The sequence below is a fragment of the Fukomys damarensis genome, unplaced genomic scaffold, assembly GCF_012274545.1.
Source record: "Fukomys damarensis isolate Sample0158 unplaced genomic scaffold, DMR_v1.0_HiC HiC_scaffold_16, whole genome shotgun sequence".
Lineage (NCBI taxonomy): Eukaryota > Metazoa > Chordata > Mammalia > Rodentia > Bathyergidae > Fukomys > Fukomys damarensis.
Genome location: NW_022900928.1, coordinates 103,890,795 through 103,908,566, shown reverse-complemented (window position 1 = coordinate 103,908,566; position 17,772 = coordinate 103,890,795). Strand labels below are relative to the sequence as shown.

General features: G+C 35.2%; 1 protein-coding gene across 21 annotated transcripts in view; it reads right to left on the bottom strand.

Annotated features, from left to right (window-relative positions):
- Positions 1–17,418, bottom strand: part of Abi2 (abl interactor 2) — a 67,315-nt gene extending 49,897 nt beyond the window's left edge. For 7 of the 21 annotated variants that reach the window (XM_033764567.1, XM_033764561.1, XM_033764563.1 and 4 more), the window contains exons 1-3: positions 17,251–17,418; positions 12,235–12,411; positions 4,438–4,535 (exon numbers count right to left, since the gene is read on the bottom strand). In XM_033764567.1, coding sequence (XP_033620458.1) covers positions 4,438–4,535; positions 12,235–12,411; positions 17,251–17,313 — 338 coding nt within the window. In that variant the 5' untranslated portion in view covers positions 17,314–17,418. Of the gene's footprint in view, positions 1–600; positions 748–4,437; positions 4,536–10,499; positions 10,518–12,234; positions 12,412–17,250 lie in introns of all 21 variants that reach the window. The other 14 variants (XM_033764552.1, XM_033764566.1, XM_033764556.1 and 11 more) reach the window with 3 other exon arrangements.
- Between the last annotated feature and the right edge of the window lie 354 nt (positions 17,419–17,772).

Below are 17,772 nucleotides of genomic sequence, written 5' to 3'. Positions count from 1 at the left end.
TATTGAACTCGGGTCCGTACGCCTATGAGGTAGGCAGCAGCACCGAGCTAAACCCCGGGCCCTCTTTAACATCTTCTAATAAGATGAATTAAGGAAAATGAAAAAGAAGAAGTAAAAAATGTTGGGGCTCAACACAACAAAATAAATATTACGTTTTTACATTCCAGTTTAATGCCTATCTGAAGAAACATAATAAAAACATTTTCCTGAACAAATTATTTAAATTTGTAATATCTTATTATGCTAGCCCATAGTAGTGTTTTGTTATGTATAGTTTTTCATCTGTAAAGTTTCACCAAAAAACAACTTGCAATTTGCCACATCTGGCCCATTTTTTGTTTTGGTTTTGGTTTTTTCAGATCAACTGAACTATTATTTTTGTATAGATGTTTGCACTTTGATTTGTCTGCTTGTTTCCAACATCCTGACTGCTCAAGGTTGCATCAGAAATGAGAGAGAGATGGAATCACATGAGGTTTGGGAGAGCAGAGTGAAGAAAAGAACTGAGACTCAGCACCTGGCAGATGGGAAGTTTCACTGAAGTGATCCGAGATTATGGTACTGTGACCATCACATTTTGCACTGAGTTAGAGAAAATACCTGTAAGTTCGATTTCTTTGATTCACAGAAGCTGTCCTCACAGGGCTCTGCTGCGAGGGAGCCATATTACGGGTTGGGCTAGGTACGTAATCATTTGGTACCACTGGAGGACGCACTGGCTCCAGTGTGCGATAGGGGGAGTGCCGCCTACAAAAAGAAGAGCGTATGTATTGTGTGGTTAAGCAGTCTCGGCACAATCAATTCAAAGAGCTGCCAGTAGTGAAATACGATTTGTACTCATAAATAGAAAATGTGTCTTGACCCGGCTACCAATTTCAGTCTTTCCTGAGGTTTCACTTCTCCACCATTAGAGTTCTGATGAATATGTGCTGTTACTTTTCAACCTCAAACCTCATTTCCCTGTGCTAATGCAATTTTGTTCATTTATTCTCACAGAGCACAAAGTCTCTCATTTAAGGCAGTATTTCCTAGACACTATCCGTTTCTTACAACTATCTTAGTCCTGTACTGTATCATGTCAAGCTCCCAAGGGCACTGCATGAACGCATGAATTTTCTCCCTCTCCCCTCTCTTCTTAACCAAAATGTTTAGAGACAGGGACAACATATCAAGATTTGGGGTCCACAAACCTACACTTAACTCTCAATACCAGCCATAACAAGTCATTTCTGAACTTTTTATATATTGAATACATAGAAAGTGAAGTATATCATACACAAAAATACACAATTTTATCTCATCTTCCATTACCACAACCTTACTTTCTCTCTCAACTTTTACCTTAATCTCTTTCCTCTTTCCCTCCTCAGAGTTCAACATTTATGAAGGGGGGAAAGAAAAAAATTTTTGAACCACATAAGCAAGGCTAGATGGTGCACACCTGTAGTGTTAGTGTGTATAGGGTTGAGGTGGGATGATCGCTAAGTCCAGAAGTTCTAGACCAGCCTGGGGAACATAGCAAAACCCCAAATCAAGAAACTAAAAACACTTAAATCCTTTTACCTCATTACTTTAAACTGTAAAAGACAAACCAGACTGATTTTATTAACATGTATTTCCCTCTTTTTCCCAATTTTTCCTTTAAAATATTCTAAGAAGAGTAAAAAAGGAAATATAACATAACAGAAAATAAAGTGCAGAGAGCCAAGGAGTGAGCTCAGTGGTTCCACAGCCTGCTTTGAAAGCCCAAGGTCCTGAGTTTGATTCCCAGTACAAGAAAGGAAAGGAAAGAGGAGGGGAAGAAGGTGCATAATGGGATATTAGTGATTATTAAATTAGTATTCATCTCTATTTTAAAGTTTCCAGATTCTTTATGACAATATAAATATGACACTAATATTCTGAAGATAAGATTCTGGTCTTTAAAAGAATAAACACTTGGGCCGGGGATGTAGCTCTGTGGCACCACGCCTGCCTCACAAGGGCAAGGTCTGAGTTTGATCCGTAGTACCAAAAAAAGAAGAAAAAAAAACAAAAAACTTTTATCTCAAGATATGGAAGAAATGTTGGCTCAGCTGACATGTATTTCTCCATAATTCACTTCCAAAAGGCTCCCAGAGTTTGAGTATGCTCTCCAAGGCCATTCAAGTTATGACTTATTAATTTTGAGTGACAGGATTTTGCAATGACCTGTTAAATCTAAGACCCTCAAAGTCGCCACACATATATACTTTGGTAATTAAAAATAAATAAGGGGTTCCAGATAGGATAATGGATCAAAGAAAAAAAATAAACAGTATCAGGGGCCAGGGATGTAGCTCAGTGGTGCCGCTGCCTGCCTCACAAGGTCAAGGTCTTGAATTCGATCCCCAGTACCAAAAATAAAACAAAACAGTATCAGGACTCTGGATTAAAATATTAAAACTGTGTCTTTAAAATTATAATACAAATATTAAAAACAAATTAGTATTTCCAACATTTTAAAAAATGTTTAGGGAATATTCCCCAGACAATAAAAATATTTTGTTTTATCATGTGGGGAGGGGGAATAGGATAAAATAAAATTTCTTTTTAAAAAGCTTTTGTATGGCTCATGCCTATAATCCTGGCACTCAGGAGGCTGAGGCAGGAGGATCGCTGTGCATTCAAGACCAGCTTGGGCTACATAGTGAGTTCGAGGTCAGTCTCAACTACACAGTGAGACCATCTCAAAAAACAAAAACAAAAACAAAAAAAGCTTTTGTATAGGGGCCAGGGATTTAGCTCAGTGGTGCCGCCACCTGCCTTACAAGTCAAGCCTTGCAAGCACAAGAACCCAAGTTTGATCCCCAGTTTGGTCCCCAGTATCAAAAAAAAAAAGCTTTTGTATATAAGGACAGGAAGAGGAATTGAAGTGGGGGATGGGAGAAAAGGAGAGAAGAAGCAGGGCTGGGGATTTAGCTCAGTGGCACCATGTTTGCTCCCAAGTGCAAGGTCCTGAGTTCAATCTTCTGTGGGAGTGGGGGCCAAGATACATAAGGTATAGATACAAACTCCCTATGATGAATGTTATCATTACATTTATGTAAGATGTTTCACTTCAAAAAAATTAACAAGTCTATATTAGAAGCCTAGAAAAATTTTTGTGAAGAAAGAAAATTTTATTTTATTAGAGAATAAGCAGGTAGCTTGCTAACAACTTGCTTTTGTTTTATTGGGAGGTTTCACTTTTTCTTTTTGGTGGTCCTGGGAACTGAACCCAGGGCCTTCAATAAATAGCCCAGGCTGGGCTCAAAGTTGGCAAGCCTCCTGCTTAGAGTGGTGGGATTACAAGTGTGCACCATCATACTAATCTTTGTTTAAAGCCTAACAAAATCCATCAGGCACTATATACACAGTAGAAATGTAAACATTCCACAGGAAAATAGTTCCTCTTGATCACTCTTATTTCTGCACCACTATAACCCACAACAGCATCATTCCACCTGAAGATCAAATCTATTTGATCCACCAGAATCCTTTCTAAGCAGAAATTTTTTGCCACCTCAAATAAAGCCACCCTACTCTGACAATCATTTTTATTCTTTATCTCCACTGTCGTAACTAAAATTCCTCTTCCAAAGTTATCCTCCTTTATATCTCAACTTATCTTTGTCATATCTTCATCTACAGTGCTTAATTGGGTTTTGTTTGGGGGATTTTTTTGGAAACTTTTACTATATATTATAAAGCCAATGGTTGTCAAACATTTTGTCTTATAAAATCTTTTAAAATCCAATTTGTGGTACAGTGACCCCAAAAAGTTGATAAAGGACAAATGTCACCCCCTTTTACAGATGAAAAAACTGAATTGTTGACCATGCAAAACAATAGAACAAATAGCAGAGATAAACCAGAATTTTAGGCATCTGGCTTCTGAGCTGTATTATGCCCACCTGATCACAAATCTTGACTGTGATAACCAAACTAAAACTATGATGCTATTTAAGAAGAAAGTCATCCTTTTCTGTTAACTGACACACTTTTGCCTAAGGTCAAATCCAGAGCCCAATCTGTAGCACCAAATCAAAGCTTAATAGTATAAAATGATATACAAATTTATATAATCTATACAACCTTCACTGAGAAGGATAGTCTAAGTTCAACTATAATACAAAAGACTACAAAATTTTTCTAGAAAAAACAAGGAATTAAAATTAGACTACAGTTTATAATAAGCCATGAACTTGTGCTAGGATTTTATCAATTTAAAATGCATTGGAAAAATAATTTCTAAACAGATTTTTTTAAAGTTAAACATTTGCTTCCCAGGAAAAGAAAAGGTTACATACACATATAAAAAATAATCCTAGAAAAAGTTATTTCTTCAAATATTAAAAGTTTAAAATACATGTTGTTTCCTTTTTAACACAACACTACATGAAATAGTTGTGTATTATTACTCTGTTATATACTCACCCAAGTGTCCCTTTCCCTGACACAGGGGGGCTAGGTGGTTTCTGAGTTGGAGGTGTTGTACGTGGCAGCCCACCCATCTTCATATTTTGGGTACTCACCTAAAAAATTTTGAGGAAAGCTCAGCTTGTATGCAGTGAAATAAACTGACACTTTAGGGAAACAATGCTAAGCTATTTAACAAAGGAGGGAAGGTTTAAATATAGGGAAAAAATTAGAGGCCATGCATTTCATATGAGATTTCTACTCTATTATTCTACAGTTGTACTCAAAGGACTCTTCCTAACATGGTATTTTCAAATGATTATAAAATATATGCAAAGAATTTATTTGCCATTAGGCCATCACACCAACAGATCACTGGTTAGATAATTTGATTTTACACTCAACTGAAACTAAATAAGATAACCTTAAATTTTTAGTTTTAATAAAAAGTAACTCAATCAGAAACAATGAAGCCTTTAAGCAATTCATTATTATTAGATAGCAAGTATACCATAAACCACATTTCCCAATTAAAAATATGCAGCTATGAATATGATCCACTGTAAATAGAGAAGATAAAGATAAACTGTATGATATATAGAGAAAACTAGTTTTATGTTGTGGATTGCCTTAAAACAATTCAGATTTCTCTAATGTTCTTTTATGAGGAAATCACCTATACCTGAAAACTGCTAGAAGTTGAAGGCATATTCCTAAACAACTGAACCAGAAAGTAAGGGTTGAAGTGTCCCATTTAACTCTGAGCACTACAATGGCCACTGGCAATGCCCTAGTTCCAATGGGAAATGGGACAACTCAGTTCCATGAGAGCTAATTCTGGCATGAGATAGGTGCGACACAATCCCTAAGTCAAGCCACTAAGACTCCACTCACTATTCTATTCCCAACTGAAACTGCAAGGGTAAGAAAAATGGGTAATCTGAGAATAATAACTGTTACCATAGGAATGTGTCAGCACTTAGAGAGAAAACCCTAAAAATCTGAATATCTTATATGGAGCTAAGAGAACTTACTCACAAATACATTTCAAATATAATCTCCTGTTTTTGAGACTATCAGTGGGTTAAGTTAATGTTCATCAAAGCTTTTAATATTTTGGATTGCCATCTTCAAAACACACTTCAAAAAAGGATCTCAACTTTCTAATAACCATATGTATACAGTATTCAAATAAGACTTGTAAAATGAAACTTCAAGATAAAATACCACTGAAGTTAGAAAATATTTATAATCTTGATTTCAAAATATAACTTTTTTAAAAATAATTGTACAGAGTATTACAGCTATCAAAATTAACTTTGGCTTAGGAAGGATTTTTAAAGTTCTAGAATACTACTTATTATCTGAAAAGGCAAGAAATAACATTTCCAAGAAACAGATCTTTCAAATGAATAGTCCAGTGAATAAGTTGTGTGTGATGTTAAAACAATCTTTAATGACAAATTATACCTTTGAAATGTCAATATTTTTAAAGTGAAACATTTATCTGTAATCCTTTTGTTGTTGTTTTTAAACAGTATCAAACACCAATTATTAAATAATAAAAATTAGCTTCTCCTTGCTCTCTCTCCCTCATTAATAAGCAGAGGGTGTGCTAATTATACCTTAAAATGAAAATGGCAGAGTTTTTTTTTTTTAAATCAATCCATATCTGGGGAAAATTTTAGGATTAATGTGACAAATAATCAATATAGCTTTGAAAACTGTATATCTTAATTTAATAATACCAGAAAATTTTAAAAGTAGTAACTAAAGTCCTTTAAGCTCAACCTTAAACAACATAAACCCAGAGTTACTTTAAGTGATGAGGGAGAAGTGAACCAAACACTAAACTACAAATCAAACTGCTAGAGACAGGAAGGAAAAGAAACAAGAATAGATAAAGAGTAGAAGATAATTTTATTCTAAAATGGGATAGCCAAAATATGTGAAAATAACTTTTCAACTTTGGTTTATGTTGCAATGTGTAAAGTGTTTTTGTTTAAATTGCAGTATCTTCTGTAAGTCTTAGAATCTACTTCAAAAGATGATTAACAATCTATGAATTAAAATCCATGAACAAAAAACTCAATACATTTTATGATCTGTAGAATCCTCAAATTACTATACTTTGTTTGGTTAATGGACTGGATGAGTGACCCAAATCACTTACTTAAACAAAGAATTCCTGTGTAATGTCCAATCTACTGATACTACAGTACCTTTCTACTTAGCTAAAAAGAGTTTTTCATCATTTTCCCAAGGCAGTTCTCCTTTATGAGAAATGTGCACTAAGTAAAACAATAAATACTCCATGCAAAATATAAATACTGGATGAAGAACAGGAATGAATGCCAAATAAAACTTAATTTCTTTTTAAAAGGTAGAATATGTACTATAATTAAACTATAGTTCAAACCTATTTACTGGATAGCCATCATGGTCCTAAACATTATTTTATGGAAAGTGTTTAAAAGAAAACATTTGCTGACAAACAGCAAAACACTTGACTAAATTGTGTGTGTGTAGAAGGGAACTTGACACGTGTCTGTTTATGTATGTATACACACACAATAAACTCAAGACAAAGAAAAACCAACCCAAGACTGGAGCTACTTCATAACAGTGACTCCTCTTGAAAATTTTTAAAAATATCAACCTAAGGCCAGGCACAGTGTTGAGAGCCTATATGCTTGGCTACTCAGGAGGCCAGGTGGTGCAGATCACTGAAGCCTACAAGCCAGCCTGGGTATCACAGTGCAAGAATAAGTTGGGGGTGGAAGGGTGCCCAGGTAGAACTATCCTCTGCTACATAAATGTCTAGTGACTGGGCCTGAATCATGAGCAGGAATGCTTACTGCACTATCCAAAGCTGATCAAAATGGAGCTTTCACAGCTGACTTCAACAATCCTTTCCTTAGGTGCTATTACTTATTCCATAAATCATTAAGAGCTAAGTGAAGCAAGTATCAGACACAAGGGAACAGTGGGAAAAGTCCCTTATTCTCTCTAATGGAGAGATACCTCCAAAACAGAAGAAGTGTTTCATTTAAGTCATGAAGATTAAGGCATGGCCAAAGCTCTAACACCTTCCCATAGGCCTGGGGTGAAGGAATACAGATAATAACGGAGGCAGCTCTTTTACAGCCAAAGGACAGTCTGGTCTCCTCCTAGGCTCTGGAGATAAAGATTACTTATCAGGTCAATTGTTACACCTTAATATTTTTTTTACATTGCTTTCAGCTTTCGTGCTCCATTCTTTTGGTATATTCAATACTTCCTCAAATCTCAATATATTATACAGTCATACACTGTATAAAAGCATTTAGTCAACAACAGACTACTATCTAACAATGATTCCTTAAATATCACTTAGTGACACTGTAGCTGTTACAGTCTGTTTAAATAAACTCTCCAGGATGTTTGCACAAAAAGCAAAATCATATACTGCTGCATTTTCAGAATATGTCCCAATCACTAAATGACATGTAACCATGTACTATAACATTCCTACAAATGGCAGTGCTTTCTAGGATCCTCTGAACTTGAAGCTGGTCAGCCAAGTATCTCTATTTCACAGACGTCATCGTCACTGCTTTGAAATCTCCCAATGAAAGATGACCTGCAACAGAACAGTGACAGACATACTCTAAAATGGTGTATGTGAGCAAGACAAGAAGGCAGACTTCTGGAGACAGGGAAGTGGGTCAGAGAAGGGAGGAGGTAAGGGAGCAGGGAAAATGAACAAGATATGTTTTATGCATGCACCAAGTCCCCCAAAGTGAACATCACTGGTTCAGTACTACACACACTAATTAAAAAATATGTTATACAGTACTAAATTACCAACAAACTACGAAACTACCAAGTACAAAACTAAAGGCCTTTGGGAAAAAAATGAGAGAGTGTAGGGGAAATGACTATGATTTTTTTGGGTAGTAGAGACTCGAACTCAGGACCTTGTGCTTGCAAGGTAGCTACAGTGCCACTGTGCTAAATCCTCGCCCTAAATATGATTCACTTTTAAAACAAAAAGGAATGTCTACAAATTCTACAGGCATCCCACACACAGAGAAATATCAATGTGGGAAAAACTGTTAGGAGAAGGTTTTAAAGAGAAAATCATGAGCTGAACTGTTAAGTTAAAAAAGAACAGGATCTGGGGCCAAGGCTGTAGCTCAGTGGTACAGCACTTGCCTTGCATACACAAGGCCTGGGTTCAGCCCCCAGCACCAAAAAAAAAAAAAAAAGTCATCAGGTAGGATATTTCTGTAACTAGACTCAAGGATGAAAGCAAACTGGGTGAGTAGCCCTGGGCCTTCACTCCCTGTGCAGCACTGTTCTCCCCTAAAGTGCTAACCATTACCTAATTATTCATGTTTCTAGAGCAGAGCTTTTTGGTGTAAAGAGAAAAAACGTTAACACAGCTCTTACCTATATATGAAGTTACAGGATCTTATTTAAGTGTAACTCCTTGTTAGGTCTCTCTAGGAGTCCCTTCGGTTGGGCCTATTTCCTACAAGGAAATAGATTCCAAACCCAAAAAGATCAAGAAGAAATCTTATTTGACCCACTAGATTCAAGAAGGTATCACAGAGTGGGCAGGAAGAAACAAGCATGAAATAGTGGTATGTGCAACTGTTCTGGACCTTAAGGATAAAGGACTTATCTATTTTTATGTTTTCTTCAGTTAATATTTCTATATACTTACACTTCAGAGGTTAGGCATCAATAACCAAAACTTGGACAAAGTCACTGGAGGAAAAGAATGAAGGAAGCCACATACCCTCCTTTTGGTTTAGCTGACTACTACCTTTAGACTTTAAGCAGAAGCAATCTCCCCACAACCTCACATACCTAACTCACCAACACTGGGTGTTTTAGAGTTAACGTTTCAATCAGTACCGCACAGAGCACACTTGCCTGAGTGCCTCCAGTCACTTCTAACTACCAAGACCAAGTAAATAAATGTCTGTGGCCTGGGTGACGACAAGGTAGTGATGCCAAACTCAAGCTGTCTTGTTCTTGGTTATCACTTACTACATGGAAAATAGGGCAACAGAAAGAAAAAATACACATCTGAAAAGGAATTACAAAATTCAGCTGAGAAAAAAAAAAAGAAATAATGCACACTAAATCTGGTGAAAATAATTTTAGTAATGATTTGTTTGACAGGCTTCTTCAATGTAGCTCAATTACTTCTACCGTGAATCCTCCAAAATACCAAAATGTTACTGAAACAAATTATAACAGAAAAAATTATTACTAATTCTCCCCACAGACACCTTCTGTTGTTGTAGCTGTTGCAGTGCTGAGGATCAAACTCAACCTCATACATGTTAGGGAAGTGCTCTGCCACTGAGCAATATCCTCAGCCCTATCTCTAATTCTTAACTTAAATTTTACTTCATATTATCACGAGTTTTTGATGTTTTGCCAATGCTCATCTTTGAGAACTCTTATTAAAGTTAGTTTATACTGAAACATATATTTATACAGCTATTTTTTTAAAAGATATTCTTTTTTGTAAAATATATGATACTGCAACTTTAAAAAAACACATAACACTAAATATTTTCTCAATTTCCTTATATTAAGAGTCAAAAGATAATGACATATTGTCCAAAAGGTATATAACAAAGTATACCATTTATAGAATAAAAAGGTTATTACACAGGGGGAGAGTTAAATAAAGCACATTAGTTGGCCCTCCTATCTGTAACAAAATTTCTACATTTACAAAAATTCAGTTAATTTTATTTCATAACATTTTATGACAGGGTATACATTTCAGTTTCACAAAATATAGTAACACTGCAAAATAACCGTTTATTTCAATAAATACTAAACACCTAATTTGTGTCAGGCACTATTCTAGGCACAAAGGATAGAACAGTAAACAAAAGAGACAAAAATATCTACCCTTGAGGAACATGAAGACACACCAAAGTTGCATGACAAAAAATAAAGAGAAATCATTTGTTGGCTTTAAGAGGCCAAGTGCCACATATCTCTTTACTCCCCATATGTAATATTCTATATAAGAAAAAGAATGGAAATCCAGCCCTGGAAGCTCTTACCTTAAATCTAAGCAACCACTTAATGCATAAATGGAGCAAATAAAGAGGTAGGAAAAAAAAGCATTGAAAGGTTAGTTGGAACTTCAGGATGTGAAGAGAAAGGAAAAAAACAAAGAAAAAAACAAGTTAAGCATTCAGCATTAACAGAATAATGTTTCAGTAGATCACAGAAAGAGTGATTAAAGCAGAATGTGTCATGAATAGGGGTTTCTTTGATGAAACTACTTAAGTCATTGTTTGACTCAATAAATTTCATTAATGATCCCTCCAAATTAGTAATCCTTAAACACTAATATACAAATAATGAAGGGACTACAGAGTCCTACTGGAATAATATTTTACCTTAATATTAAACAAGAGCTGCAGGAGGTGGTCTTTTTATTACATTAACAGGCAAACACAAATGTGATTTTTAAAAAGTATTCCACATCTTTTGGCATTAGATTCTGATAGTGCCTAAAATAGTCTATATAGTTGTTGGCCTTGAATAAATTTTCCCAAGTTAAATAAACACGCTATTAATTAACTATCAAATTACACATCCTACTTTAACATGCTCTAATTAAACAATCTAAATGCATGTAAAACATAAAATTAACTATCAAATTACAGTTAATAAAGCTTATACCAAAACTAAGGAAGAAAAAGATTTTAAAACTAAATTTACACTGTATATTTTCTTACTCCATTAAGCTACATTAAATGTAGATTTAAGTGATTTCTGGCTATAACAGTCTAGGAGGGTTTTTTGTTTGTTTGTTTGTTTGTTTGTTTTTTTGGTGGCAGTACCAGGGATCCAACTCTTGTCCTTGCACTTGCAAGGTAGGCAGCAGAACCCCTCAGCTAAATCCCCGACCCAGTCTAGGTGTATTTTTAATTTAAACAGACATACTAGAAAAAAAATCAACTGCAAAAACTATAGTTTCATCACAGGCATTGATGTATATTTATTCAAAGTCACTATTTGTAAGTAATTGTCTTTTAAATCATTAATCAGATGTACATTTTAAATAAGTTAATACTTAGCTGAAGCTTTAAATGGTTTTAAGTATAAACCCTAACGTAAACGAAATGTACACATCCCTTAGTTGTAGCTGGAGTTTTTGCTGGCTTGGTTTGGTTTTATTTATGATATAGAGGACTGAACCCAGGGCCCTATGTATGCAAAGAACACCTTCCACCACTGAGCTACAGCCTCAGTTTTCCCCAGTTCTGAAGATGATACTTCATACACATACTAAGCATTCAAAAGAGCCAAAATGTAATGGCTACATACTCAAAAGCAGTAAAAATAGTAATTCATATATTACTGTACTTTTATTTCACTATTCTGACCCTAAAGAAATTATTCTAGGAAAAATCAAAGTACATGCTTATTAATACGTTGTTTCTGAAAACCAATGCCAAAAGTCTGCTGATAAATTTTTGAGATAAGGTAAACATTTTAATAACATGCTAAGATTTTTCAGTCATATTAAATCATTAAAAGATTAGAAAAATCATACCACATTTATGTGTTCTATATGTGGTATTATAATTGATTAAGCAAATGTGATGTGAAGACTATTCAAAAGGTGAGAACACAGCACTAACACAAAGAAAAAAAGATTTTATAAAAGTTAAAGGAATAAAGAATCTTCACAACCACAACTTGGTCCTCTAGGAAAAAGCTTACTTTCTAGAGAGTTTCATTATGAACAGCTATTTTTAAAAGCTTGACAACAACTATACCTACCTTTACTCCATGTCCAATGTCATCTAGAATTGTATAGTCAATAGGTTTTCTAATATAACGAACTGGTCGCTCAAGATTGGCTGGAGCAATAATCTTGTGTGTCCTTGAAGTGTTTTTATTGGTAGTTAAAATACCAATCTCTCTTCTTGCCACTTTCTCTTTATGAATATCAACTGTCTGTAAGATATAATATTTTTTAAAAGACAATACGAAAATGTACACTCTGGCATCCAGAAAAATCAAAATACAAATGGCAAGAGATTTAGCACTGCTGTTTAAATTCACTTGCTTATTTTCTCCTTTGTATCAACTTTTCCCATGTTTAGGACAACTCAAAGGTTGGCAAATGGGCCGGGGATTTAGCTCAGTGGTTCCGCCACCTGCCTTACAAATGCAAGGACCCAAGTTCGATCCCCGGTACCCCCCAGGACACCTCTTCCCTGGGGAAAAAAAATGAATGCCTCTAATGACTGCCTAAGAATAGATATTTGGCAACATTAACTTTTTTTTTAATAAAGTTTATAAATGGTTATAAAAATCAAAGAGTATCAATATGTATTCTTGCCATCCCATTACCACACCAGGTTGGAATGCAGGAGGATCTATGGACAGAACCAAATAGATCTTCATAAAAAGGCTGTGGTTTTATCTATAGCATGAATAAAAACTTGATGACGAAGACTAAACCAATCCATACATGAAGGCATTTAGTCCTAAAGATCTGAGGTTTTTAACAATTACCTATTTCAAGAGTTTTAAAACTTCCTCTTGTAGAAACCTGACTATATTCAAAGTAGACAGAATAATGCAATGAAACCACCCACTAGGTACATAGCACCTAGTTTCAACATTCATCAACTCACAACCAATCATCAGTTTTTAAAAATATTTAGTGAAGTTCCTATACAGTATTTTTAAATTTAAAAAAATATGGCTACACTGTTTTTCTTAAATCAAACACACTTTTCAGTAATCACTGCTATCTTCATAATATTCTTTGACGTTGCAATATTAAAATGCATCGAGTTAAATTTTTAGAAGTACAGGTTCAACAATATTTACGAAGAATTTTAACAGAAAATTATTTCAAATGTATCTGAGTTTCTAAAGTCACTAATTACATGACGATAAACTTGCTTTTTTTTATTGTTGTTGTTGTTTTGAGACAGGGTCTCACTATGTAGTTGAGACTGATCTAGAACTCACTATGTAGCCCAGGCTGGTCTCGAACTCACAGCGATCCTCCTGTCTCAGCCTCCCAAGTGCTGGGATTACAGGTGTGCGCCACCATGCCTGGCCATATTGATAATCTTAAGTAATGTCTCCTTAAAGTTAATTGATCTAGAACTCACTATGTAGCCCAGGCTGGTCTCGAACTCACAGCAATCCTTCTGTCTCAGCCTCCCGAGTGCTGGGATTACAGGTGTGCGCCACCATGCCTGGCCATATTGATAATCTTAAGTAATGTCTCCTTAAAGTTAATGTTTTAGCAAAAATATATATATTTGCTATATATTTGTTTTAGCTATATATATACATATATAGCTATACAGAGTATAGTAATTTGCTATATAGAGTTTTGCTATATATATGTATACATGGGTTTATACCTTCCACTGCCTTTCAGTAACTAACTCTTGAGAAGAATTAATTACCTCCAGTCTTATTTTACAATCCTTCAATTCTATCTGCTTTACTTGTTACCTAATTCAACACCTGGTCCAGAAGGCTCTATCCATTCCCTGGGAGGAAGAAGAATGTTACTTAAAAGTCCGTTATATTACATTTCAATCTTTCTCTCCATCCTCCCTGCCCTTCCCACCCTAGGCCCTCTTCTTCCTTCTTTGTCCTCTCCTGCCTGTGTTTTTCTTCACAGTGCTGGGAACAGAACCCAGGACCCTACTCAGGTCAGGCAAGCCTCTACCACTGAGCTACATCCCTAGCCCCTTGACCTCTCTCATGCTATTGTATTCTAATTTACAATGAACTGAATACAACAGTAACTATTTCTACTGAAAGAAACAATAGGCCTGGTTCAAAATAAGTTTACTTTGTAAGTTCATAAAAATTTCAGTTTGAATAATGCTCTATAAACCTTCCTTTTTAACTTACTAGAAATAGACACAGTAAACAGCATTCATCTTTATATATTTTGCTACCCTGACTTAAAGGTATATGTGCGTGGATGCCCAAGTATTTAGGAAAATTAAATGTTTGCTATGATGACTGCATATTAATGAATATGTTAATTTAACTCCTACTCTTAGCTTTGAAGTTAAAACTTTTCAGTTATTTTTTAAATACTATACTACCAAAGAACTGGCAGGATAATGTAACAAAGCTAAAGATGTAACCTCTATAAAATTCATCATCCCTAGACTCCATATCCAGAACCTATCCAAATACTGCTTATGCTGAGTATAGTATAAACTGGTACACTACTTAATACTATATTATCCTTTCAGTATCAAAAGTGTCTTTTTACTATATATATATTCCTAATCAATTCTGTCCTTTTAAAAAAAATTGGGGCATTTAGAAAGCACTGATTATACCTAAGTGTGGTGATGCATGCCTATAATCCCAGCACTCTGGGAGGCTGAAGCAGGAGGATCACAAATTCAAGCCCAGCCTTGGCAATTTAACAAGACTCTGCCTCAAAATAAAAAAAAATTTTACAAATTTTTTTTTAATTGGCTAAGGGTGTTGGGCAGTGCAAAGGCCCTCAGTTCAATCTGGGGTGCAGGGGAGTAGCATTATTTCATTTCATTGAAGTATTTTATCTCCTGATACATAATTGACAAAGTCAATGAAATTCCCCGTTAGATTCCAATTCAGAGTAACCTGGGAAAAGATCAGTTATATCATAGTATCAGGGGGTTGAGATCAGTGGAGAACAGATTGAGGTAGATAACAGAGCAAATACAAGCCAATCTTATTTGTGAGAGTTTCAGAAGAAAAAAAGAATTCAAGATGGAAGATGGCTCAGAAATCATCTAATTAGTTTCATAATCTTACAGAACAGAAAAGTGAAGATACAAAAGTCAAATGTAACACAAAGCTGTGGAAAAGCCAGCATAAAATCTAGATCCCAATCCTCCCAACTCCAGTCCTAATCGGTGTTCATTTCGCTACAGTGGAGAAAAAGCAAAAGCATTAGGAAGATGAAATGTGCTATGGTTCTAAAGAACTGGGGAAAAAAAAAAAAAGACAGTGATGGGAAAATAATCTGATATCCCAGATATCTCAGGTCTACTGGTCCTGAAACATTCTACCCAGCTTCACAACAGATTCTGAAGCCAGCTGCCATTACAACAGTGATCTTTTCCTTGACCTGACAGATTGTATTTTCTCATTTCAACTCAATCTTCTCTACAAATTCTCACAAGCTAGTATTCTGCCCAAGCTGCATAAAACTCTAGACTCAAGAATCCTCTGACTGGCTCTAAAAACAGATTTTAATAATAATGGAAATAAAATTTAGGACTCAAACACTTAAATCAGGGAACAATGGTACACCTGTAATCCCAGCTACTTAGGAGGCTGAGGAGGAGGTTCACAAGTTTAAGCCCAGCACAGACAAGTTAGCAAGACTCTATCCCCACATCAAATTCACAAAGGGCTGGATGAGTAGCTCAGTCATAGAGCACTTGCCTAGCAACGTGCAAGGTCCTGGGTTCCATGCTTCCAAAAAGAAATTTTCCTTTTTAAAAGAAGTATTTTAGGAGCAGAGGCTGGTAAACTATGGGCTACATGCTAAATTTTATCCACAAATTGTTTTATATGGTCCACAGTTCAGAATGGTTTTAACATTTTTAAAGAGCTGTTTAAAAACATAAAATTGAGGTCTTCTGTTTTTCACAAAACTTGAAATAGTTATCACGCGGCCCTTTATAGAAAAAGTTTGCAATACCTGTTTTAAAGTATTTACTAAGTACTTGCTTTCTAGACAGAAAATGTTTTCTTAAACTATAAAGAATAATCTTTCAGGATCTGAGATATATAGCTCAGTGTTAGAATATGTGGTTAGCATGTGTGACATCCTGGGTTCAATCTCTAACACTAAAAGCAAAACAAAAAAAGAATTATCTTCTTCCAGTCTAAAAAGTATAAAATAGTTTTCATATTCAACTGCATTTTTAAACAAAGAATTCAACTTGTGCATTTAAAGATAATTTTTTTCAATCCTTGACACAAATTCTAGAAACTATATTCTTTTATTTTTCGAGACAGGTTCTCACTATGTGGTTGAGACTGACGTGGAACTCACTATGTAGCCCAGGCTGGTCTTGAAATAGCGATTCTCCGGCCTCGGCCTCCAAGTGCTGGGATTACAGGCATGCACTACCACACCCAGCATAGAAAATATATTTTAAATGCTTTAATTATTCTTATTTCTTAGTAAAAAGGTTAGGAAGTGGTAAAAGTGGTATTCTATTTTTATTCCTAAATTTTTGTGAGCATAACTTTTATAATAAAAATGTTTTAATATTTTTTAAAGCTCTGTATATTTTGGGGGGTTTTTTTGGAGCGCGGGTACTGGGGATAGAACTCAAGCCATTGCGAGGCAGGAGGTGGCACCTGAGCTAAATCCCCAGCCCTAAAGGTCTGTATATTTTAATAAGGTTTGCTAGTCTTAATCTTTCCATTGTTGCAAGTATGGATGCTACCATCCCAATAAAAATAAATCCAACAGAAAAATTTAAATAAGTCACCATTTCTGTTTTTAAAGATCATAAAACATAAAATCTGGCATAAATTAGAAGAAACAGGGCTAATTACCACCTCATGGCTGATTATGTTACCATAACAATTGAAATGTAGTAGCATATATTAACATTTACTATCAAATCATAAATATGACAACACAAAAACAAAAAGCAAAAAAAATCTAGTATTGAGTTTGTATTTCCCAAACCATACATGTACATTACTCACACAATAAAGACTGCAGTATTACAAGATAAGTTTTATTAAGTGTTCCTCTTAAGAAAATAGAAAATAGCATGGTCTCACTTGTGAAATATGATTGATTGAAGATTCCATCCTTCGTAACTGGGACGCCTGAATATCCAGCATCTGCAGGACATTGTTGGCCAAGGTGTTTATCAGGTAGGCAACGCTTGCTAATGATTGCGTGGTGTAGGCTTTGGTTTCCTCTAGGGCTCGCTGTTTATCTGCTGACTAAGGGAAAAAGCAAACCAGTGATCGTTACACTTCAAAGATAAACCATTTCTAGCCAACTAACCTAAAGAAATACTCAATAAACCATCTGTTGCTGAATCTACACCCACAGATAAAAATGTTCTCAAAACTGAGAATCATAAACCTAAAAGTAAACTATTTCTTGAGTTCAGTGATATTTCATGTTAGATACATCTTTAAATACAAACAGAACCCTGAAGTGTTATTTAAAAAATGAGATCCAGGGCCAGGGATTTAGCTCAGTGGTTCCACCGTCTGCCTCGCAAGCTCAAGGTCCTGAGTTTGATCCCTAGTATCCCCAAAAAAATGAGATCCAATGGTCATTTCAAGCAG